This window comes from Syngnathus scovelli, chromosome 5, assembly GCF_024217435.2.
Source record: "Syngnathus scovelli strain Florida chromosome 5, RoL_Ssco_1.2, whole genome shotgun sequence".
Taxonomy (NCBI): Eukaryota; Metazoa; Chordata; class Actinopteri; order Syngnathiformes; family Syngnathidae; genus Syngnathus; species Syngnathus scovelli.
Window position 1 is genome coordinate 14,736,624 of NC_090851.1, and position 25,731 is coordinate 14,762,354.

Below are 25,731 nucleotides of genomic sequence, written 5' to 3' on the forward strand. Positions count from 1 at the left end.
ACACTCTTCACAAGGTTCGTGGGCGGGCTTGAGCCTATCCCAGCAGTCTTTGGGTGGAAGGCGGAGGACACCCTTAACTGGTCGCAGGGCACACATAGACATACAGTCATCCATACTCACAATCAAGCCTATGAACATTATGACGTGGTCAATCGGCCTACCATGCATGTTTTTGGAACGTGGGAGGAATGAATGGATGTCTAAAACGATTCTGAAGAATTGCCCGATACAGTTTTTATACTTAAGATTGAAATAAGATGACATGCAACACGCACATTTCACTGAGCGCTGAATCTGTCTTCTTGCGCCTCAATCAAATCCACCAAAATCATATTACACCATCTGTGCCACTACTGCCTTTTGCCACTTTAAAATCTAGTCTACTTTTTGTCACCAAGTTTCCACTTGCCCTTTCCACCTTGTAAATTTGCCTAGTTTTGGATAAACTCTAAAAAAAAATTCTCAATATTTATTTACAATAACGATGTTTATTTACAATCACGTTGTACTCTACAGGGCATTTTTACATTACACAGAACTACAAAATATTTTTAAACGTACGGGGTGTTTTTAGACCTTATTTTTTTTTTCTTAAATCTAGATTCCACTCTATGTGCAAATACTTTCCTTGCAGTATCTGACATTTCTTTCAGTATTGTCACTAAGTATTGTCTTGACATTGCCTAACGTTTGCCTTCTTATCCCTGGTGTCAGTTTTTGTTTTGGGGGTCAAACTCTTCAGTCTACTGAATGCATGAATGATGAGTGTTTCAGTCTGAAGAATACTGTTGTAGTGAGTATGCCCAATGTTTTTGCAATCATTTTTTTTGGGGGTGTTGGTCTGAAATATGTAACTTTAATGTTCCATCATTGGCACTTTGAAATATAAATAGCTTACCTCCATAGTGAGCTCTCAGTAACACTGTTGAGGTTGAAGTCAAATAATTTGGTCAGCATCAAAATCACCTGCAAAAGATGACAAATAGATGATTTAAATATTTTGAACACTGGAGTGATTGTCTGTTATTATTCAATATATAATATGAATCAATTCAATCATCATATAAATATAAATCATTCTTGTTGAAGGTGAGAGCTACCTCTTTGTGATTTTGTGTGATCCATATTTTATGGCAATGTGATTCATGTTTTTGTTTATAGATCATTTTCATCATTACTTCACTGCAATATAAATACAGTAATCCCTCGTTTATCGCGGATAATTGGTTCCAAGACCACCCGCGATAGGTGAAAATCCCCGATGTAGAGAAAATATATTGTTACAATATCCATAAAAGACTTTTATGAACCTTTATTGTATTGTATGGTATTTATAAGCACTGTATATTGTACTTTTAAACAGTAAACATTTTAAAGTCAAACTGATTTTCCTAAACATTATTTAAATAAATAGATTAAAAAAAGAGTAAATACATTGTTACAATATCCGCACAAGACTTTTATGAACCATTATTGTAGTTTTATACACTTTATTGTTTGTTTTTTAAAAAATGTATTTTTAAACACTTTTGTAAAATTTAATATTTGTTACTGTCACGTGCTGGTGCCACCGGCGACAGGACCACGCCCCCCTGTCAATGGAATCGCCGTCACCTGCCACGGGCTCATGGACAGCACTATATCAGCGCCGCCAGCGCAGACCTGAGTGTCAGTCTGTCCCTTGATGCTGCTTTGCTCATCAGTCCCGAAGATACGGACTCGCTTGACTACTTGGAACCCCCGCAGAATCGTTTGTCCTCTCCAGCCCGATCGCCGCTCCAGCGCCCGCTGTTCCCATCATCCCCTTCTCCAATAAAGTCCGTCGCTACGCACTTGGCTGTACTGTCCGTTCCCTTACAGTACAGACTGACCAACGCTATGCAGCCAGCGAACGACGAGACGGCATTGAGTCGACTGGAGCGAGCCGAGACCGCCGTCAGCAGCCTGTCTGCCGACATCCGGCACCTGATCAAGGTTGGTCAGCAGCAACAGCTACAGCAGCAGGAGATGGCCCAAGCCCTCCAGAGACTGTCGGTGGCTGCGTCCCCGGCTGTCACGGTACCCCCGCACCGCTCGTCTGCCGAGGCCAGGACGCTCGTGGACGTCCCGGAGCCCCGCCTTGGCAACATCGAGAAGTTTAACGGCGATCCCAAGCACGTGAGGGCATTCGTGACGAACTGCCGCATAATGTTCAGCCTCCAGCCAATCACGTTTTCGTCGGAATCAGCCAAGGTCGGGTTCGTCCTAACCCACCTCACGGGCGAGGCGCGGCTGTGGGGCCTGGCCGAATATGAAAGGATGGCCCCGGCTTGCGATTCCTTCGACGCCTTCGCGGAGGAATTGCTCCGCCTGTTCGACCTGGGATCCGCCGCCGAGGACGCCGCCGAGGAACTGGCGACGCTGCGTCAAGGTAGCCGATCGGTCGCAGAGTACGCCCTTAAGTTCCAGACGTTGGCCGGCAGCAGCGGATGGAACACGCCGGTGCTCGTTAGCACCTTCCTAAACGGACTCGCTGAGTACATGAAAGATGGACTGGTTGCGTACGATCGCCCGCGAACCCTGAGGGGCGCGATGGACTTGGCGGCCCGAGTAGACCGGCGGATCCAGACGCGGCGGCGCGATCGGGAGAGGAGGTCCCCGCGAAACCCGTGTGGTCACATTCCTCCGTCTGCTGGGGACCCGCCAACCACACCACCCGCCGAGCCCATGGATCTGGGAGGGGCTCGGGTTCCCTCGGAGGAGCACCGTCGACGCCCCTCACTGGGCTTGTGTTTTTACTGTGGGGAGGGGGGCCATCGGGTAGCGGGGTGCCCGTTAAAGAGGCCGGAGCTCACGCGGCGTCGGGGGATCCGCGTGAGCTCGACCAGCACCGGCTCTCCCAGCCCCAGCACGCTCACGCTACAGGCGCGCGTCCAGCTCGCGGCGGGCGACCAGAACGTGGCGGCCTTGGTGGATTCCGGCGCGGAGGGGAACATCATGGACATTAGCCTGGCACGCAAGTGGGGTGTCGGCTTCCTCCCTCTGAGCCCGTCTATTCCCGCACGTGCCATTGATGGCCGTCTGATCGGCGAGGTGGCTTTCGTGACGGAACCAATTAAGTTACTGCTCTCGGGCAATCACCACGAGACCATCCAGTTTTTTCTTCTTTCCCTCCCAGGACAGCAGCTCATACTGGGGCACCCTTGTTTGCGGCAGCACAACCCGGTGCTGGACTGGGAGGTGGGGGTTGTTCGGCAGTGGAGCGAACGCTGCCATCAGGCGTGCCTGAAGGCGGCCACCAGCCCACTCAGCAGAGCCCCGCCGAGGTACAGTCCCGACATCCCCAATGTTCCAGCGTTTTATCACGAGCTCAAGGAGGTTTTTAGTAAAGCCAGGGCCACTTCTCTTCCTCCACACCGGTCCTACGACTGCGCTATCGAGCTGTTACCCGGCACCTTCCCTCCCAAAGGACGCGTCTACTCCCTGTCCGCTCCTGAGCGCCGGGCTATGGAGGAATACATCCGGGAGTCCCTGGCAGCCGGTATCATACGACCGTCCTCTTCACCTGCGGGAGCGGGGTTCTTCTTCGTGAAGAAGAAGGAGGGCACGCTACGCCCGTGTATCGACTACCGGGGACTAAACGAGATCACTGTGAAGAACCGATACCCTCTGCCTCTTCTGTCTTCCGCCTTCGAGAGCCTTCAGGGAGCCACCATTTTCACCAAGCTGGATCTTCGCAACGCCTACCACCTGATCCGCATCCGGGAGGGAGACGAGTGGAAGACGGCTTTCAACACCCCGAGCGGACACTACGAGTACTTGGTGGTTCCGTTTGGGCTCACCAACGCCCCAGCGGTTTTCCAGTCACTGATTAACGACGTGCTACGAGACATGCTGGACAAATTCGTGTTCGTTTATTTAGACGACATCCTCATTTTCTCCCGCTCGCTCCCTGAGCACATCAAGCATGTACGGGCGGTGCTGCGCCGTCTCCTTGAGAATTCGCTCTACGTGAAGGCGGAGAAGTGCGAGTTCCACGCCTCCTCTGTCAAATTCCTCAGCTATGTGGTGCGTGAGGGATCCATCGAGATGGACCCTGGGAAGGTGCAAGCGGTCGCTGTTCCCGAAACACGCAAGCGACTGCAACAGTTCTTAGGGTTCGCGAACTTTTATCGCCGTTTTATCCGTGGATACAGCACGGTGGCCGCGCCCCTCACCTCCCTTACCAGCCCCGCCTCCCCGTACAAATGGACGGAACGGGCAGAACGGGCATTTCAGGAGCTTAAGAGGAGGTTCACATCCGCTCCCATCCTCAGGGTTCCCGATCCCGACAGACAGTTCGTGGTCGAGGTGGACGCCTCGAACGTGGGTGTCGGGGCGGTGCTGTCTCAACGTAGCCGCCAAGACGATCGCCTCCACCCGTGCGCCTTCTTTTCTCGCCGTCTATCGGCCTCGGAACGAAACTATGACATCGGGAATCGGGAGCTCCTCGCCGTCAAGTTGGCCTTGGAGGAGTGGCGGCATTGGCTGGAGGGCGCCACCACTCCGTTCATCGTCTGGACCGACCACCGCAACTTGGAGTATCTGCGATCGGCCAAGAGGCTGAACGCAAGACAAGCACGGTGGGCTCTGTTCTTTGACCGGTTTGAGTTCTCTCTTTCCTATAGACCGGGTTCCCGTAACGCGAAGGCGGACGCCCTGTCGCGTTTGTTTCCTGGGGGGGAGGAGGGACAGGGTCCGCCTCCCACTATCCTCCCGAGCTCAGTTCGGGTGGCGGCTCTTACATGGGAGATCGAACGCCAAGTGGAAGCCGCATCACGCGATCAACCCGGCCCCAGCAACTGCCCGGAGGGTCGCCTGTTCGTCCCTGAAGGTCTGCGGTCGTCCGTGCTGCAATGGGCGCACGACTCACGCCTGGCCTGTCATCCCGGCGCGGCACGCACGAGGTACGTGGTGGCACAGCGTTTCTGGTGGCCCACCTGGCAAGTGGACACCAGCGATTACGTCAGAGCCTGCTCAATTTGTAACCGCTACAAGACGTCTACTCGTCCTCCGGCCGGGCTGCTTCAACCCTTGCCGGTCCCCCAGCGTCCCTGGTCTCACCTGTCGATCGACTTTGTCACGGGCCTCCCCCCCTCTGAGGGAAACACGGTGGTCCTCACGGTGGTGGACCGTTTTAGCAAAATGACGCATTTCATCCCTCTGCCTAAGCTCCCATCTGCGAAGCAGACGGCGTCCATCATGGTGCGGGAGGTGTTTCGCCACCACGGTCTCCCACAAGACATCGTGTCAGACCGAGGACCTCAATTCGCTTCCACCTTCTGGACGGAGTTCTGCCGACTCCTCGGCGCCACGGCCAGCCTCTCCTCGGGGTTTCACCCTCAGTCCAACGGTTAAGCGGAGCGCCTGAACCAGGAACTGGGCAGGTCTCTCCGATGCATGGCCGCCGGGGACCAGCGCGGGTGGGTCCAACAGCTTCCCAGGGTAGAGTACGCTCACAATTCCCTCCCCAGCTCGGCTACTGGACTTTCGCCTTTCCACTGCGTCTTCGGGTACCAGCCACCCTTGTTCGCCCACCAGGAGCGTGGTGCGGCGTGCCCGTCGGCCCAGGCTTGTGTCCGCCGTTGTCATCGCGCCTGGGCGAGGGCCCGGGTCACTCTTCTCTGCTCTGTTTCAGGCTACGCCCGCCAGGCGAACAAGCACCGGACACCGGCTCCGGAGTACAGAGTGGGGCAGCGTGTGTGGCTCTCGACGCGGGATTTGCCGCTGCGAGCAGGATCCCGCAAACTGGCGCCCCGCTTTGTTGGACCGTTCCCTATTCAGAAGGTGATTGGCCCGGCCGCAGTCCGTCTTCTCCTTCCAGAGTCCATGAAGGTTCACCCCACGTTCCACGTGTCCCGTGTGCGGCCCATCCATGAGAGCGCGTTGGCGCCCGTTCCGCCGCCGCCGCCCCAGCTCGTTGAGGGGGGCCCGGCTTACGCTGTCCGCTCCCTGCTCCGATCGCGGCGGCGCGGTCGTGGTCTCCAATACCTCGTGGACTGGGAGGGTTATGACGACGCGCACCGCTCCTGGGTTCCGAGCCGCTGGATACTCGACCGTTCGTTCATCACGGAGTTCCATCGCTGCCATCCGGACCAACTGGGTCCTCGGCGCGGGCGCCCGAGGAGGGACGAGGGGAGGTCTTGCCCGCCGGTACCGGGGTCTTCTGCTCCCGCGTCCGTCGATCCTGCGTCTGGCGAGGTGTCGGACGTTTCGGCGGTGTGCTGACCCCCCCACCTGGTCGCCCGGGGAATTGCCTTCCTTTTTTGTTTTTTTGTTGTTTTGTTTTTGGTTCCTGGGGACGTCGGGAGCCGTCCCTTGTGGGGGGGGTTCTGTCACGTGCTGGTGCCACCGGCGACAGGACCACGCCCCCCTGTCAATGGAATCGCCGTCACCTGCCACGGGCTCATGGACAGCACTATATCAGCGCCGCCAGTGCAGACCTGAGTGTCAGTCTGTCCCTTGATGCTGCTTTGCTCATCAGTCCCGAAGATACGGACTCGCTTGACTACTTGGAACCCCCGCAGAATCGTTTGTCCTCTCCAGCCCGATCGCCGCTCCAGCGCCCGCTGTTCCCATCATCCCCTTCTCCAATAAAGTCCGTCGCTACGCACTTGGCTGTACTGTCCGTTCCCTTACAGTTACTTTTATAATTGTATAAAGTGACACCGCAAAAAGCCGCGACGCATCTAAAGCATGCATTTAAAGTTGCATAAACCTCTAGAGTTCAAACCAAAGTCTCACATGACCTCACACATGCTGTTAGTGTAATAACAAAACTTTACCTCACTGAGCAATAATGGGTCACCTGTAAGGGTTTATTCTGGCAACATCATCTAAAATGATCCATTCAAACAAGTAAAGAAAAAAAATATTTACATTGAGGTCTCATATATGTATGTAAATCATCTCTTCCATGCACAAAAAGCCAGGTCAAAAAAAGTTTTAATGTCGACACTATGTTTTAAGTGACAATAACATTCACATTCTTAACTGTCATACAAGTGGATATGTATGTCAGATCTGTGCCTACGGATGGGTCATACCGGGCCCTTCCCATCTACAAGTTTATGCAATGCACAAAAAAGACCAAAGCAAAACAAAAACACCATGTGCACAGTTAGACTGTAATCACTCATCCTCTTAAAATGTCAACTATTGCCCCAGTCTGGGGATCGGTCTGCTGTACAGTAAAGCTATTGACCCTTTGGTGAGGCCTGACATGTTGGTCAAGATGTACTAAACTGTAATATTATATAATTATTGTGTTGTGTTGTGTTGTGTTGTGTTGTGTTGTATTGTATTGTATTGTATTGTATTGTATTGTATTGTATTGTATTGTATTGTATTGTATTGTATTGTATTGTATTGTATTGTACTGTATTGTATTGTATTGCTATGCAATATTCAACAGTGTTGGTTGTAAAAGCTTAGTAAAATCCATTGCATTCATCATACACGCAGGCGGCATGGTAAACTGTTTTGCATGCCCGCCTCACTGTTCAGAGTTGCAGGGTTCAATTCTGGCCTTCCTGTGTGGAGTTTGCATGTTCTCTCCGTGCCTGCATGGGTTTCCTACGGATACTCCGGTTTCCTCCCACATCCCAAAAACGTGCATGGTAGGCTGTTTGACCACTCCAAATTGCCTGTAGGTGGGATTGTGAGTGTGAATGGTTGTTTGTCTATGTATGCCCTACGATTGGCCAGTTCAGGGTGTACCACGACTACCGCACAAAGACTGCTCAGTTTGGTTTCAGAATGTTCGCGATCCCCGTGAGGATAAGGGGATTGAGAAAATGGATAGACGGCTGATCATTCATATGGTTTTGGATTGCTAAGGGAAAGGTTACACTTTCCCACATCACACTAAGTTGTATTTCCAATTGTATGGTCATCCTCATGTTTTTTGTTTCTCTTCACCGATATTCTCTGTGGTGGCATCTGAAAACAGTGCAAAAGTAAAATGAAAAAGCACATTCCCACTCATGGGTCAATGTGTCATCGCTTTGTGATTGTCTAATTGTTTGCTTATTTCGATGTTTGCAATTCTTGTGTTGTTTGCCGCGCGTTTTCTTCTTGTTTCTATTTTACTCCAGTGGCATCTGTCATCTGCTGTGGCACAGTGCTGTCCTCACTACACGTAACTGGGTGCTGCTAGACAGCCAGCGAATCAATCTGAAAAACTCTGCACCCAAGGCCCATTTCTCTTGGTTAATGAAGTTTACCGTCCATCCAGGCAGCCATGAAAAAAGGAATCGTGTCGACACAAGTGCTTCAGTTTGCTTGCTTTAGTGATGGAAGACATGACAGGCAACATCATTCTCCTTTTAGTTTTGATCACTGCTATTTTCTTCCTCCTCAATTTGTACCTTTCCAAATTTTTTGTCAATAAATGATCATTAAACTGCTCTGGACTATGTTTTTGGCTCTGACATTCATTTGAGAAGAGTATCAGCACTTGTATTTGCCTTTATGCAGCAATTGCTGTTGATGAAAAATAATCTTGCCACTTGACTGCGATAGTCTGGCTGTGGGGTGTTTGTTATTTTGTGCCTTAATGGGCAACCATTTTTTTGTTAAGCAGAGAATGTCAGCACTGTTGGACTGACTGCAATGGTACGGCTGCAGGGTGCCGCGACAGTGAGGAGCTTCCCCCCACCCACGAAGTAGAGTCAAATGTGTCCCGAAGGAGCTATGAAGAAGGATGAGGATCAGCACTATAAAGTAAAGTGAAGCGAGAGAGATGATTAAATGGGATAGAGCAACGGAACCAATCTTTCTCTTTGTATGTTACTCACCATCGAACAAACTATGGACTACCAGAAATGTACAGTTACCTGTTTACTTTCAAATTCATCTTGTAATAAAGCCAAATGATGTCTAAGGAGACTTCAATCTTTCGCTCTTCTCCCATCTCATGACAGCTAAGCATGTTTGAATGTGCAACAGGAGGGAATCAAACTCTGCACCTGCAGAGTGCCAGTGTGAGGGGAGGTCGTGTATTTTGATTGGAGATTTTAAGTCATTCTTATTGCAGTTGGGACCCAAGTGCAGGGAAGCAGGAAAACAAGACTGTAAGATTATGCAAAAATCTTTTTTTTTTAACTGTAAAAGATGTAAAAATATCAATATTACTGAAAAAAAAAAAAAAAAAAACCAAGGTTCAAGGTAACAAACTAACACTCGATTGTGAAATGACTTTACTTGGAGAAGGGGCGAGAGAGTAAACACTGTTAGGGTTTTCCAGGTTATCTTTATCATAGGATTATGTTGGAATGTAGACTATAATGATTAACCAATCTTGTCTTGCTCTCACAACGCAGTAAAATGAAGTGGTTGCTTCCTCTGCTTGATTGACCAGCTGCAGAGGAAGCAATCAAAGTTGTTCTGTTTCCCACAACATCGTAAAACACCCCCTGCTCTGATCTTACCAGAGGCCGGGGGTTCACCAAACCTGTCAACTCTCAACCCCCACTCTCTTTCTCTTAATAAATATCCTCTTGCAGGAAGGAGAGTTCAAAATTACGGTATGTATTATGTATTACCCCAAATCTAAAATAACAAATCATTTTTGTTTGACAATTATTAGATGATACAACAAATGGGTTACATTATTAATATAAATGAATACATCAGGTTGTGACAGTTTTTTATATTATGGTTTTATAAAAATCGCTCAATATTAACTTTATATTTCACTTTTACACCACACAACCACACGCGATAATGTATATTTTTGATGGTGTCAATTTGACCTTATTTCTATTTCTATAATTTCCTTTGGGAAAATGCGCTCCAAAATCCGAAAGATCAGAGATCATTCAGCACACAGGAATGCGCTGTATTCATTCATTCATTCATGATTTTGAGTCTCGAGATAAAAGTGACAAAGCAATCACTGCATTTCAATGTGCACAAAGATGGAGCTCTTGCGTCCCTCATGTCCCTTGTGGCTAATATATTGTACTCAATGTTTGAGTGAAAATAGTTGAGTACGTGTCTGTACACTGTACAGGGAAGAACTGTAAAACCAACTAATAGGTGGAGGTATAACTCTTCATTAGTTGAAGGGCAGTGTGCATATGGGGCCTTCCGTCTCACACATATGGAGACTACGTGGGCAGTCCTCAGTGAGAGGTCCTGTCAGTTGGACTCCCACTGGAAAGTGCATATGCCCCATCACAGTCCATGCCAATTAGGTTTACGGGCTATTCCTACTGTAAATACAACAAAGTCAGGGCCAGCAGAGATGGCCTGCTGTCAGAGCTACCCTCCTCAATATGACGCCTTTGGTGAGATTTTATTTGGCACATTTAATTTCTTCATTTAGAATTTACAGTGCATATGCATAAACAGAAACTGAATAGTGTTGTTTCAAATCAGTCTTCAATTCATAAATAGCACTCACTTTTGGAATAAAATGATTTCAAAGATTATTAGAGTTATTATGTTTTAAATATTGGCGATTGGCTGGCAACCGGGTCAGGGTGTCCCCCGCCAACTGCCCGATGACCGCTGGGATAGGCTCCAGCACACCCACGACCCCCATGGGGACAAGCGGTATAGAAAATGGATGGATGGATGGATGGATGGATGGATGGATGGATGGATGGATGGATGGATGGATGGATGGATGGATGGATGGATGGATGGATGGATGGATGGATGGATGGATGGAAATTAAAACCCCTCTCCGTGAGTCGTCACCTTATTGTGGTGGAGGGGTTTGATCCTAATGATCCTAGGAGCCATGTTGTCTGGGGCTTCATGCCCCTGGTAGGGTCACCCATGGCAAAAGGGTCCTAGGTGAGGGGCCAGACAAACCACGGCTCACAAGAACCCCTTATGATGAGTACAATAAATGGACCTCGTTTTCCCTCGTCACCGGGGCCCCCTCTGGAGCCAGGCCTGGAGATGGGGCTTGAAGGCGAGCGTCTGGTGGCTGGGCCTTCACCCATATGTCCACTAATACTCGGACAATACAGTGGAAGCAAGAGTATTTATTTAGCCACCGATTGTGTAATTTCTTCCACTTAACATTATGACAGAGGTCTGTAATTTTCATTATTTATAGCCTACACCTCAACTGTAAGAGACAGGATATGAAAAAACTGAATGAGTGAATGAATGAATTTATACTGAATTCCAAATAGTCGATGTATAGATGCACACATACAAATTGCATAGATCCTCCTCCGCATATGTTGCACCTGTGCTGGTTTAAATGTGATATAATGTAGTAAATCAAAGGCACTAATTGCAATAACAGTAAGAGGAGGGTCATCTTAAAGGTGCAGGTGACATGTCAGCGATGTTGTCAGCCGATGCAAAATGGGAGTTTTTTTCCCTTTTATTTTATTCCTCTGGGGGAATCCTGTGAAGGAACCTTTTTCACAATTCTGAACGGATTCAGATGATGCAATACTCTCAAAAGAACTGCCATGACCATCATTTGTGCACAAAAGGTGATGGACCACTTTAGCTGTAGTTGTGCATCTCAATAGTAGCCTTCTTTCCAACAAGTTGCCGTTTTTAGATTTTTGTCCATCTTGGGAATCAAAGCTGTTCTAACTTCAGAGTCCAAGTGCTTACAGTCTGAGCTATTGATGCCCTGAGCCAAAACAATTTATTCTACCCGTGTGTGTGCATGCGTATGTAACAAGTTGCAGTTAACAGGAACCTTCGCTACTGTTTGCTTTACTTCTCGATTGGTTGCACTCCGCCTTGCTCTCAGACAGAATTTATTCAGTGCAGTAATCTTGGGAATAATGAAACTACGCTGTTGTTAGGGTGAATGAAGAGAGGGGGCATTGAATCGGATTGAATTGAATTGAATTCATTCATTTCAAAAAGGCAAACCACACATAACCAATCAAATGAAAACAAATACACTCAAAAGCACAAGCAAGGTGAAAGTCATTCAAACTATGACTCTGTACAAACAACAGATACAAACAATCCACTGCACAAAATAGGCAAAGCCTACCTGTTTGGATTAATAACCCATTTCATTTAATGATTGTTTTACAGCTGATACATTCAACGACCACTCACCAGGGGCGGCAGGGAGCTTCTGCAGTCCTTCCATCCCCAAATACACACATATAAATTAAAAAGTTTAATTGCTGTTTTTAACATCACGTACCTTCGTGTTTGCCTGCTGGTCAGGGCTAACTCAGAAACACTGAGCAAAAGAATATGCAACAAGCCATGTAGGTTGAGTTAAAACTCGTACGTGTTCTAGACAATCCATGACAAATCATTAGCTAACCTAAACATAATGTTTATGTATGAAGCCATTAAAACTACACACAACTCCAAATGACAAAGGAGTTTTTCATTTCTCAAAATGTTTTACGCTTTACTTGTTAACATTCTGCACTTTTTTTAGAGTGTGTTGAATCTGAATCTGAATCTGAATCTGAATCTAACCCTAACACTAACCCAAACACTTACAAACATTTTGCTAGTATGACACTACTAACAGTTGAATTACGCTTTCTTCTAAAATAACAAAATAAAACAATACGTATGCCTAAATTTAATCCCAAAAGATGCTGGCTATTAATTTGCAGTAAATTAAAAAACACACGTTTTTTTTCTTTTTTCTTAATGTAGAGAAACATTAATGAGCTGAATTAAAATGAAAAAGAACCATGAAATATGAGGTCAATGGAAACACAATCTTGTTATTGACCAATAAAAGAGTGTGTGTTTGACATTATAGTGTGTATGAGAGGTAGAGCTGTGCGATAAATGTTGGTATCGCGAATACCGATGCCAAATACTTTTAGGTTAAAAAAATTATGCTATTTAAAATTGCTTGTCCGATTAAATAGCATGTTTTGTGCAAATTGAATATCCTTGTTGAGTTCTTAACCAAACCATTGTATCTTCAATGGAAACATACCTGGATTGTTGTTTTAAATTACAATGTACAAATTACCTTAATTTTATATTATATATTTTATATAATATTATATTATATGGTTGTATAATTAATATAAAATGCACAATAACGTGAAAAAAACATATATAAGTCGCTCCGGAGTACAAGTCGCATTTTGGGGAAAATTTATTTGTCAAAATCCAACACCAAGAACAGACATGAACGAGCAACAACAGGCTAAACCAGGTATGGGCAAACTACGGCCCGCGGGCCACATCCGGCCCACGGGACCGTTTAATCCGGCCCGCCAACCCTAAATAAATTGTATTATTAAACATTTTTTTCAGTCATTTTGCCTGCAATGACTGCGTTTCCCCAGTAGATGGGGAACCACTCGCCTGCGCATTTACTACCGGAAGCCGTGTCAGAAAGCTCGGTGCACACTCACAAGTGCGTGTACGTACTCAGTAGTACGGAAATGGCGCACTCGCGCTCTATTTGTATCAGTGCCGAATTTAGAGCGTGGGCTGTGAAGACAGCATTCTTGTAATTTGCGCGCCGAGCTTTCGGATACAGTTTTACGCTAAAGCCACCCACAAACCTTCCCCTGGAATCCTTCCATTAAAATGAGTCGCCCAAGGAAAAGCAAAGTGGACACTGAGTGCCGAGTGTTTAAAAAGAGTGGCCAATTTGGGTCGACGTACGCGACGTGATGTTCAGCCACATGAACATCAACATCAACCTGTCAAGGATCTAGGTAAACGGACCAACACCTCGGATCTCTCCTAAGAATTGCCACAACAAATTTTACTCCAGACTATGACACACTAGCAAAAAAAGGGAGACCAATAACACTGTTCCCACTGAAAATGAAGGGGAGGCTTTCAAGTTTGTTGTAAAAATATGCATTTTGACTATGATCTGTACAAATAGCAGGGATTGAAACTAGCGACCATTCTCATTTTCAAACAATGCAGGATCCTCAAGGACATTGATGCACCACCTGTTTGTGACTAATCTTAACCTGTAAAGTTTTTAAGGCTTACTTTAAGGAAGTGTTTCCCGTTTCCTCACCTCTGTTACCAGGTGTTTGTGAGTTAAAACTCTGCTCTGATTTTCAGATACCCCTCACCGTGTTGCCATTTTGATTACTTTATTTGGATGTATGCTTTCACCGATTCTTCAATATGATATATTTGGTCAGAATGTTTGCCGTTTGATGTGATCTCATAAAATAAACATCTTTCATTAATCTGACATGCAGGCACTGAAGTGATGGAGACTGTTATTCATAATAACAGTGTCGTATTTTATGAGAATCACTGATAGCAGTTTTTTAGGGATTTTTTTTTTTAATGCTGTTAATAAATGCATTTGTTTTCAAAAAACCTTTTTTGAATATCCATGCTTTACTACCTACTAAAGGCCAAAACTTTTTATGCAATGACCTTTACAGGTCGTTTATATTATTTCACACAAACACTACATCCATCTGCTCCTGGTTCGGCCCCCCGGTCAAAATTTAGAACCCAATTCGGCCCGCAAGTCAAAAAGTTTGCCCGCCCCTGGGCTAAACTATAGGTATGCTAACGTGACATAAAGACAAACGAAGAGCTGAGAACGGGCCTGACGTAACATTCAGAGTTATTCAAATAACTATTACATAAATAACACGTTTATAAAACCATCTGTGTCACTCCAATTCATTAAATCCATCGATCGTCCTTTATGGAAACGATTCCGCGTAAGCGCCGCGCCGCTAACGTCTAAATATTCTAAATGTTCCACAGACCCATATAACGATATATAAAGTATATATCAAATAACTATCATGTAAACCAGTGTTTCCCAACCTTTTTTCATTCATGGCACACCTTTTCATTGGAAAAAATCTCGCTGCACACCGCCAACAAAAATCTGTTAAGCTCCTATATTAAAATCAGTTATATTACAACAAAACACGTAGAGTCCTATTCCTATGTATGTATGGAGAGTCGAATAATTTAATAGAAATAAATACTAAATATTCTTTAAATTGTATTCATCCATCCATCTTCTTCCGCTTATCCGGGGTCGGGTCGCAGGGGCAGCAGCTTTAGGAGGGACTCCCAGACTTCCCTCTCCCCAGCCACTTCATCCAGCTCATCCCGGGGGATCCCAAGGTGTTCCCAGGCCAAATGAGAGACATAGTCTCTCCAGCGCGTCCTGGGTCGTCCCCGGGGTCTTCTACCGGTCGGACATGCCCGGAACACCTCCCCAGGGAGGCGTCCAGGAGGCATCTTGATAAGATGCCCGAGCCACCTCATCTGGCTCCTCTCAACGTGGAGGAGTAGCGACTCTACTCCGAGTCTCTCCCGGATGACCGCGCTTCTCACCCTATCTCTAAGGGAGAGCCCGGACATCCTGCGGAGAAAACTCATTTCGGCCGCTTGTATCCGAGATCTCGTTCTTTCGGTCACGACCCATAGCTCGTGACCATAGGTGAGGGTAGGAGCGTAAATCGACCGGGAAATTGAGAGCTTTGCCTTTTGGCTCAGCTCTCTCTTCACCACAACGGACCGGTACAGGGTCCGCATTACTGGCGACGCTGCACCGATCCGCCTGTCGATCTCACGCTCCATCCTCCCCTCACTCGTGAACAAGACTCCAAGATACTTGAACTCCTCCACTTGGGGCAGGATCTCCTCCCCGATCTGGAGAGGGCATTCCACCCTTTTCCGATCGAGGACCATGGACTTGGATTTGGAGGTGCTGACCCTCATCCCGACCGCTTCACACTCGGCTGCGAACCGTTCCAGCGAGAGCTGGAGATCACGGCCTGAAGAAGCCAACAGCACCACGTCATCTGCAAAAAGCAGAGACGAGATGCTGAGGTCCCCAAACCGGACCCCCTCAACGCCTCGGCTGCGCCTAGAAATTCTGTCCATAAAAATTATGAACAGAATCGGTGACAAAGGGCAGCCTTGGCGGAGTCCAACCCTCACTGGGAACGAATCCGACTTACTGCCGGAAATGCGGACCAGACTCTGGCATCGGTGATACAGGGACCGAACCGCCCTTATCAGTTGGCTCGGCACCCCGTACTCCCGAAGCACCCTCCACAGAACCTCCCGAGGGACACGGTCGAACGCCTTCTCCAAGTCCACAAAACACATGTGGACTGGTTGGGCGAACTCCCATGCACCCTCGAGGATCCTGCCGTGGGTGTAGAGCTGGTCCACTGTTCCACGGCCAGGACGAAAGCCACACTGCTCCTCCTGGTGGTTCGACCTCCCGACGGACCCTCCTCTCCAGCACCCCTGAATAGACCTTACCAGGGAGGCTGAGGAGTGTGATTCCCCTGTAATTGGAACACACCCTCCGGTCCCCCTTCTTAAAGAGGGGAACCACCACCCCAGTCTGCCAATCCAGAGGCACTGTCCCGGATGTCCACGCAACGTTGTAGAGGCGTGTCAGTCATGACAGCCCCACAACATCCAGAGCCTTTAAGAACTCCGGGCAGATCTCATCCACCCCCGGGGCCTTGCCACCGAGGAGTTTTTTAACTACCTCAGTGACTTCGACCCCAGAGATTGGAGAATCCGCCTCAGAGTCTCCAGGCCCTGCTTCCTCAATGGAAGGTGTGTAGGTGGAATTGAGGTCTTCGAAGTATTCTCCCCACCGACTCACGACGTCCCGAGTCGAGGTCAGCAGCACGCCATCCCCACTGTAAACAGTGTTGACGTTGCACTGCTTCCCCCTCCTGAGACGCCGGATGGTGGACCAGAATTTCCTCGAAGCCGTCCGAAAGTCATTCTCCATGGCCTCACCGAACTCCTCCCACGCCCGGGTTTTTGCCTCAGCAACCGCCGAAGCCGCGTTCCGCTTGGCCATCCGGTACCTGTCAGCTGCCTCCGGAGTCCCACAGGCCAAAACGGCCCGATAGGACTCCTTCTTCAGCTTGACGGCATCCCTTACCGCCGGTGTCTACCAGCGGGTTCGGGGATTGCCGCCACGACAGGCACCAACGACCTTACGGCCACAGCTCCGGTCGGCCGCCTCAACAATGGAGGCGCGGAACATGGTCCACTCAGACTCAATGTCCCCCGCCTCCCCCAGGACGTGGGAAAAGCTCTGCCGGAGGTGGGCGTTGAAGCTCTTCCTGACAGGAGATTCTGCCAGACGTTCCCAGCAGACCCTCACAGAGCGTTTGGGTCTGCCAGGTCGGACCGGCATCTTCCCCCACCATCGGAGCCAACCCACCACCAGGTGGTGATCAGTTGACAGCTCCGCCCCTCTCTTCACCCGAGTGTCCAAAACATGCGGCCGCAAATCCGATGACACGACTACAAAGTCGATCATCGAACTGCGGCCTAGGGTGTCCTGGTGCCAAGTGCACACATGGACACCCTTATGTTTGAACATGGTGTTCATTATTGAAAATCCGTGTCGAGCACAGAAGTCCAACAATAGAACACCGCTCGGGTTCAGATCAGGGGGGCCGTTCCTCCCAATTACGCCCTTCCAGGTCTCACTGTCATTGCCCACGTGAGCATTGAAGTCACCCAGTAGAACGATGGAGTCCCCAGAAGGAGCGCTCTCCAGCACTTCCTCCAGGGACCCCAAGAAGGGTGGGTACTCTGAGCTGCCGTTTGGTGCATAGACACAAACAACAGTCAGGACCCGTCCCCCCACCCGAAGGCGGAGGGAGGCTACCCTCTCGTTCACCGGGGTGAACCCCAATGTGCAGGTGCCCAGCCGGGGGGCAATAAGTATTGCTCACCTGCAATAAGTATTGCTCACCTGCTCGACGCCTCTCACCGTGGGCAACTCCAGAGTGGAAGAGAGTCCAGCCCCTCTCGAGAGGGCTTGTACCGGAACCCAAACTGTGCGTGGAGGCTAGTCCGACTATATCTAGTCGGAATCTTTCTGCCTCGCACACCAGCTCGGGCTCCTTTCCAGCCAGAGAGGTGACATTCCATGTCCCAAGAGCCAGCTTCTGCAGCCGGGGATCAGACCGCCAAGGTCCCTGCCTTTGGCTGCCGCCCAGCTCACATTGCACCCGACCCCTTCGGCCCCCCCCCACAGGTGGTGAGCCCATGAGAAGGGGGACCAACGTTTCCATTTCGGGCTATGCATATAGCCATGGGCGAAGGCCCGGCCACCAGATGCTCGCCTTCGAGCCCCGTCTCCTGGCCTGGCTCCAGAGGGAGGCCCCGGTGACCCGCGTCCGGGCGAGGGAAAACAAAGTCCATTTATGTTTTTCATCATAAGGGGCTTGGGTGAGCCGTGCTTTGTCTGACCCCTCACCTAGGACCCGTTTGCCATGGGTGACCCTACCAGGGGCATGAAGCCCCCGACAACATGGCTCCTAGGATCATAGGGGCACTCAAACCCCTCCACCACGATAAGGTGACGACTCGCGGTAAATTGTATTCCTTTTTTTAAATAAAAGTGACAGTTTTTTAAAAAGGTTTTACACGGTGTAAGAAATAAACTATTTAAAGTGATTGTGATTAAAATAAAAGTACGTATGTGAAAAATAACCAATCCCGTTGAAATGCATTCTCTGATTTCCATCGAACCACAAACGCACCACAACCGTCATAGTGTCTGTCACTGTTAGCAAAAGCACACAGCAATACACACATAAACTGAATATGTGCCGATGCAATACAATCATATCGACACGATATGAAATCTCAAGATTCTCCGATTCTCCACACATGCACGATTAGCAAGTGGCTGACCAGGCCTTGCGCGAACTGACCAGTGGTTTCGCGATCCTGTTTACAATGCGCTCCGTAATTAATATTGGACAGTCCCACGGCACAGCTGAACGTCTCTCACGGCACACCAGTGTGCCGCGGCACAGTGGTTGGGAAACACTGATGTAAACAACAATATTATCAAACCATCTGTGTCACTCCAAATCATTAAATCCATCGATCAAATTCCTCGTCCTTTGTCAACAACGGCGCGTGTGCGCCCTGACGTCAGTACGTAGTATATAACTTTATTATAGCGTTAACAAAGTACAAGGAAAGACGTGGCTTTGGTAAACGGCTCTTTATTTAACAAAACAAGAGTTCAACGAGCCAACAAGTACTGAACTGTAACGATAAAAACATATACAAGTTGCTATACGAAATAAAATATATCAAATAACGATAACATAAATAGTTCACCACCACATGGCCCCAAGCACCGGCGTGGACTTCCATCCCCGGAGGTGGCACTTCCAGCCACGGAGGTGGAAGAGAGCTCCATAGAATAGGACCGGGCGTGCGTAAAAGCCATGTCCGAGCCCCATCCATTGTCCCCGGACAGCAACCCGGCCAAGCGCCGGCCTCCGACTTCAATCCACGGAAGTGAAAGATACCTCCGTAGAGTAGGACCAGGCATGCGTAAAAGCCATAATAGTTTTTCAAACCGTCTGTGTCACTCCAAATCATTAAATCATTCAAACTCTTTGTCCTCTGTGTCACTTAGAAACAAAGCCGCCAATGATGCCGGTAGTACGTGGGGCCCTTTGTCATCCCGTGATCGAATCTTTGTCCTTTATGTAAACAACACATTACTCTCAACACTTGGCTCAATCTGCACAGCCTGAAAGAGAATTTGGTTTAGGGTGAAGTGGAATGTTCTGAATTCTGAGGCACACAAATATCTGTTAAGGGTTGGGCTCATCTAAGTACTATATACGTATGTAAAATGCAATATTGTTAGAAGAGGCCTTTCTGGCACATGTGATTAGCTAGGTAGCTTGAGCTATGCCGTTATCTTGCTGTGAGCCTTCTCTTGCTTTCAGTGGTTTTCCCTTTTCTATGACACTTTTGCACACGTTGATCTCAGTTAAGTCTGCACGGTCACACGTTATCCCACAGGCTCGGCAGACACGCCCCCTTGCAGGTGGGCAGCCAAGAGTAGTATAAGAGTCGGGATCTTGGACCTTGTTCCATAATCATGAAGAGAAGGCTCCACAGCTGTGTCTCGATCTTTCTACCATACATTAAATAGTTAAACAGAGAAGGCAGCCTCCTGGTAATTACTATTAGCATAGCATTAAAGATAAAGAACTGGGACAAAATATAACAATACAATTGGTAAAAACCTTGTTCTGTAATAAGATGATCAAGCACCACCACCCTGGGAGTCTGGTGTTAGCAAAATAAAGAGTACACGACTGCCCCCAAATAGTGTTCAAATCAAAAAATCTGTATGACGTAATGAGGCACTGGTACACAGCAGCAACAGCAATCAGTCAGAAGAGTTGAAACAAAGCCGTCAGACTCAACACACTCCTGCTCCATTAAGTGCTTGGTATATTTCCATCACCTCAAGATACTGATCTTGATGAGGATACAACACAGCTCATGCAAGAAGATACTGCACAACATTCTATAGTGTTTGGCTTGTTGGCTCACAAGGTGAGGCAGATGTCTGTGGGCTCCCAATTGAAACAATATATTCATAAGCAAATAAGCAATCCTGACAAGGCTGAAAGGAGAGCACGTGATTAAAAGATATTGGGAAACTTCCTTCTTTGCCTTTTGTACGGGTGTTGTCAAAAGCATGGGGAAAACAAACACCATACTGCCCCGCATCAAATTGTTTTCCAGGAAATCCCCTTGGATGGAGTTGTAAATAATTAAATACCCCTCAACAGCATAATAAAATAATTTTGACTAAAAATGTCTTTTCAGAGGAAATGAGTTTGAAATACGTTTGCAGAGTGAATTTCCTATGTTTGAGTCATAGAGTTGAGGGGCAGTTCACACTGCACTTGCTCAGAGTGGAAACATTCGTGCAGCGGTCCTGCACAGGGGTCCTAACTGCAAGAAGAAATAAACAAGGGAGGCTTTTTCTCAAGGTTTGAGCAAAATGGTAGCATTATTGTAAAAGATAACATGGTTTGACTATTTTAAAGATGAGAAAGAGACATGCAGAAGAATTAAACAGGGAATGGCTGCGTCTCATATTAATGCCATGGTAGAAACTTGGAGAATTTAATAGCCTCACCACATTTTTTGGGGCTTCCTTCATTTTCATCATGCCATTTGATGTAAAAGTACACCAAAATAGTACTCGGCAGCAGCTTCTTGCCGTGCCGTGCTGTGCCTCGACACAGCTTTGCACAGTACTGCACTGTTAAGTGCAGTGTGAAAAGGCTATCTGAAATGCAGAGCTCAAGGTAAGGCATTGAGGGGCATTTACGACAATGGGACATTTTTGAGAATGCAAGCATTTTTCAAGTGTATTGACAGCCAAATTCAACCACATCAGTCTCTTATCGAACAAGGCTATTATTTTGTATTTCAGTAAAAAATAAAAATGCCAATTTCCACTTGTCCTCGAAGTGACAGATCTCTCTGTCAACCTTCCTTTTCTTCGTTACAATTCCGTTTTAGAAATGGGTTGGAAATGGCCACACAAAAGTTATGCGGCGAAGGTTCTGTTTGACACCTAACACAACTTTGAGAGCGGTGTGTTCGGGAAGGCGCTTGGACCATAATTCTGAAAGCATCCAAAAGCACGGCCACGGGTCTGCTGCCATTTTTGGTCGGAAAAAAAAACGTTTTATTTTTTATTTCCTACAGCGGTCAACAGTGTTGATGGGCCACACATGATTAATTTTAAGCAAGAGCCTCTGGGCTGCTGGAAATTTGAAAACAGGGTGTATTTGGCTAACAAGCCTGATTTTGGACAAGGAAAATGGATGGAGAGCAAATATTGTATCATTACTGTCATAACAGTCATTAATACCTGTTGGAATACAAACGGCTGTGGATCGTTGGAATGCAGCAATGGTGAGAGATAATATTTTGGTCCTTGAGAATGTATTCCATCCATCCATCCATCCATCCATCCATCCATCCATCCATCCATCCATCCATCCATCCATCCATCCCTCCATTTGTCCATCCATCAATCTGCACCCTTACCTGAATCATTGTCAAAGTCAAAACTGTATATACCGTAATCGCCGGACTATAAACCGCACCGGATTATAAATCGCACCAGCTAAAATTCAGGGATATTTCAGTTTTTTTTCTTACATAAGCCGCACCGGTCTATAAGCCGCACGTGCACACAAGTTTTTTTACAAAGACAGTACATAGAAAGCTTTTTTAACGTTTTAATAACATACTTGAACATGTCTTTCTAAACATTGCCTGTGACGCAGCAGTAGTACCGCAGCAACGCGGAAGTGTGCACGCGAGTTATTAGCGAAGAAAGACTGGACACAGAAAGTTTTTTTAAAGCTTTAATAACATACCTTAACATTTCTTTCCAAACACTGCCTGTGACGCGGCAGTAATACCACAGCAACACGGAAGTAACACAGCACTAATAAGGTTTGATTAAATAAAACATACCGGTAAAAGTCACTGAGAAGCGGCGGTAACACAGCAGCAACCCAGCAGCAACACGGTAGCACAGCACTAACAGGGCTGGTTAAAAAAAACATATCAGTAAAAGTAAAAAAAGAGCCGTTTTCATCTTCCTCCTGTGCACTGAAACCATCGAAGTCTTCCTCCTTAGATTGGAATAGCGTTAGATATCCTTCGCCTCACACTTTCTCAGTCTCTCTTTTGTCGTCGGTTTTATGCATTTCTTCGAGTGTGAAGAGGGTCTGTTCATGCTAATCTTATTCATGCACGAAGCGCTAAATTACATTAAACTAGCGAGCGACACGTATAGCTTAAAAGCGGCATCGTATGCATTTCTTTTGTCCCCCATAATGACGGTTTGTGTATAAAAGCTTCCTGTCTTTGTGTGAATGCGGGTGTGTGGTGATGCGCGAGACGATCACGTCTTCTTCGGCGTATTATCTCTTCTTCGTCTGTCTCGCTCTTGCTTCCTGCTAGAGCGCCCCCTGGAGACCGGAGGCCGTAAAAATCCATAAGTACGCTCCAGAGTAGACACAAGATAATGTCATCAACATCGACTGCCTTTGGCTTAAAAGCGGCATCATATGCATTTCTTTTGTCCCCCATGATGACGGTTTGTGTATAAAGGCTTCCTTTCAGTAATGTCCGACCTTATCGCGTTCTGCGTGATGCGCGAAATGTAAACACAAACTAGCGCGTCTTCTTCGGCGCATTATCTCTTCTTCGCCTGTCTCGCTCTTGCTTCCTGCTAGAGCGCCCCCTGGAGGCCGGAGGCCGTAAAAATCCATAAGTACGCCGCGCTGCCGTTTAAGGTTCAAAGTAACCTTCTGAATAAAATGCATTAAAAGTTCACATTCATTACAACTTGTTTTTGGTGAGCAAAATGTCGGAAGAATTGAATTTAAATGCTGATTGATTGGGTTTTAATTCAATGCAGATGGTCCAAACAGCGCCACTGCTTTGTGTAATCTCTGAGTGATATGGCAGAGTAAGAGAAAGGGTTTAGAGCACAGGTGTCAAACTCAAGGCCCGGGGGCCAGATATGGCCCGCCACATCATTCTATGTGGCCCGCGAAGACAAATTGTGCATCAAATTCGTGTGTCATTACTAGAATTGCAAATTGTCTTCACTTTTAATAATATCTTTTTTTTTTATTTGACCAGTTTTTACTCGTCTGATTTGAAAACGAGTTATTTGTCAGTTTGTTTTGTAGCTTTTACTGTATATAATAGTGTTAAGAGTAAAAGTGATCAAGTCATCACAAAAATCACGAAAAAAAATCTTATATAAGCCGCACCTGACTATAAGCCGCTGGGTCCAAAATTATGGAAAAAAGTCACGGTTTATAGTCAGGTAATCGAAACACGAGAAATGGTAAATTAAAATGTTTTTTTTTCCAAAAGCTACTAAGTTAATCAGTTAGAAAACTGATTTTGAAAGATCGGTATAAAAAAAATAATTTTTCGGGATTTACGATGTGAAATGATAATATGAAATCATTACATAGTAATATTAAATTACTCTTGAAGAAGTAAAACTACTCTGGTGGACAAGTCTATTTGTTTTATTACAATTAAGTAAACAATCTGAGCATATTGATATTCAAGTCAAGTCAAGTTTATTTGTATAGCCCTAAATCACAAACAGTCTCAAAGGGCTTCACATAGCCAAAATTGACAATAGGGAACGTGAGCTGGGATTAGACCGTCGTGAGACAGGTTAGTTTTACCCTACTGATAATGTGTCGTCGCAATAGCAATAGCAGCACGGTAATATTCAAAGTGAATATTCCCTTCATAGGCAAGGCAAATCTTGGAAGCATCCCCTAACACTCCATTATGTCACAAAAACAGCATAAGATGATGCGTGATTAGATGTCTCCAAGGTGAAAAATGTCTCAGCAGCTAGAAAAACTGCTGGCAAATGTGATCAAGTATCAAGGTGCAGAAAGTCTGAATTGGCTTAGGGATGTTTTTGGAGGCACAACAGATGTTATTTATAGTGAAAATGGGGAGTGTCCTAATGATACAAATGAACGTACTGATCCAGCGTCAACAGGATGCTCCTGCTTCAAATAGCGCAATCTAATCATCCCAATCTCATACATGGGACACAATGACACCTGGTGACGGGTGCAACCAACGATTATGTTAATATTTAAGTAGCGTAATTTTCGGACTATAAGGCCTGCCGGACTATAAACCGACCAGCTAAAATTCGGGGATGTTTTAGATTTTGTCTTATATAAGACGCACCGGACTATAAGCCGCACGTGCGCAGGAGTTTTATACAAAGAAAGACAGTACACAGAAAGCCTTTTTAAAGTTTTAATAACATACTTTAAGATGTCTTTCTAAACGCTGCCTGTGACGCAGCAGTAGTACCGCAGCAACACGGAAGTGTGCACGCGAGTTATTTACAAAGAAAGACGGTACACAGAAAGCTTTTATTAAATTTTTAATAACATACCTTAACATTTCTATTTAAACACTGCCTGTGACACGGCAGCAACACGGAAGCAACACAGCACTAATAGGGCTGGATTAAAAAATATATACCGGTAAAAGTCACTGAGACGCGGCGGTAACACAGCAGCAACACGGTAGCACAGCACTAACAGGGCTGGTTAAAAAAGCATACCAGTAAAAGTAAAAAAAAAGAGCTCCATCGTCTTCATCTTCCTCTTGTGCAGTGAAACCATCAAAGTCTTCCTCCTCAGTGTCCGATTGGAATAGCACTAGATATCCTTCGCCACACACTTTCTCAGTCTCTCTTTCGTCGTCACTTTTATGCATTTCTTCTAGCATTTTCCATGATGAGGGTCTGTTCATGCTAATTTTATTCATGCACGAAGCGCTAAATTACATTAAACTAGCGAGCGACACGTATAGCTCCAGAGTAGACGTGACCGGGAAATAAAGAAAAGAGTGACGCAACACAATGTCATCAACATCGACTGCCTTTAACTTAAAAACGGCATCATATGCATTTCTTTTGTCCCCCATAATGACGGTTTGTGTATAAAAGCTTCCTTTCAGTAATGTCCGTCTTGCTCTCGTTCTGTCTCTTCTTTGTGTGAATTACACAGCACTATTTGCCTGGCAGATGGACATGCGATCAACACACCACTTTTCTCCCCAGTGACCGTGTCACATATCCCTCCGCCCAGCAAAGCGGTGCCGCACAACAGCAGTCCACAGCCTTTTTACGAGTGTATAAAAGCGATCAAGTCATCACCAAAATCACGGAAAAAATCCTATGTAAGCCGCAGGGTTCAAAAGTTGAGAAAAAAGTCACGGCTTATAGTCCGAAATTTATGATAGTCTGTTAATTATTGTCAGTTAATCAAACATTTTAAAAAAACCTTTTGATTTTCATATTTTTAGTCAAAAACGGGACATTCATGTTTTTCAAATTGGCAGTGAAGAAAATACATGTCAATTAATTAA

General features: G+C 46.7%; 1 protein-coding gene across 7 annotated transcripts in view; it reads right to left on the reverse strand.

The window, feature by feature from the left end:
- sorcs1 (sortilin-related VPS10 domain containing receptor 1) overlaps positions 1–25,731 on the reverse strand; it is a 204,242-nt gene that overhangs the window by 108,499 nt on the left and 70,012 nt on the right. For 6 of the 7 annotated variants that reach the window (XR_007481580.1, XM_049721514.1, XM_049721513.1 and 3 more), the window contains exon 2: positions 899–966. Coding sequence is in view for 6 of the 7 variants with exons in the window: in XM_049721514.1 (XP_049577471.1) it covers positions 899–966 (68 nt within the window). In the remaining variant the exon portion in view is untranslated. Of the gene's footprint in view, positions 1–898; positions 967–19,074; positions 20,019–25,731 lie in introns of those variants that run through there. The other variant, XM_049721516.2, reaches the window with a different exon arrangement.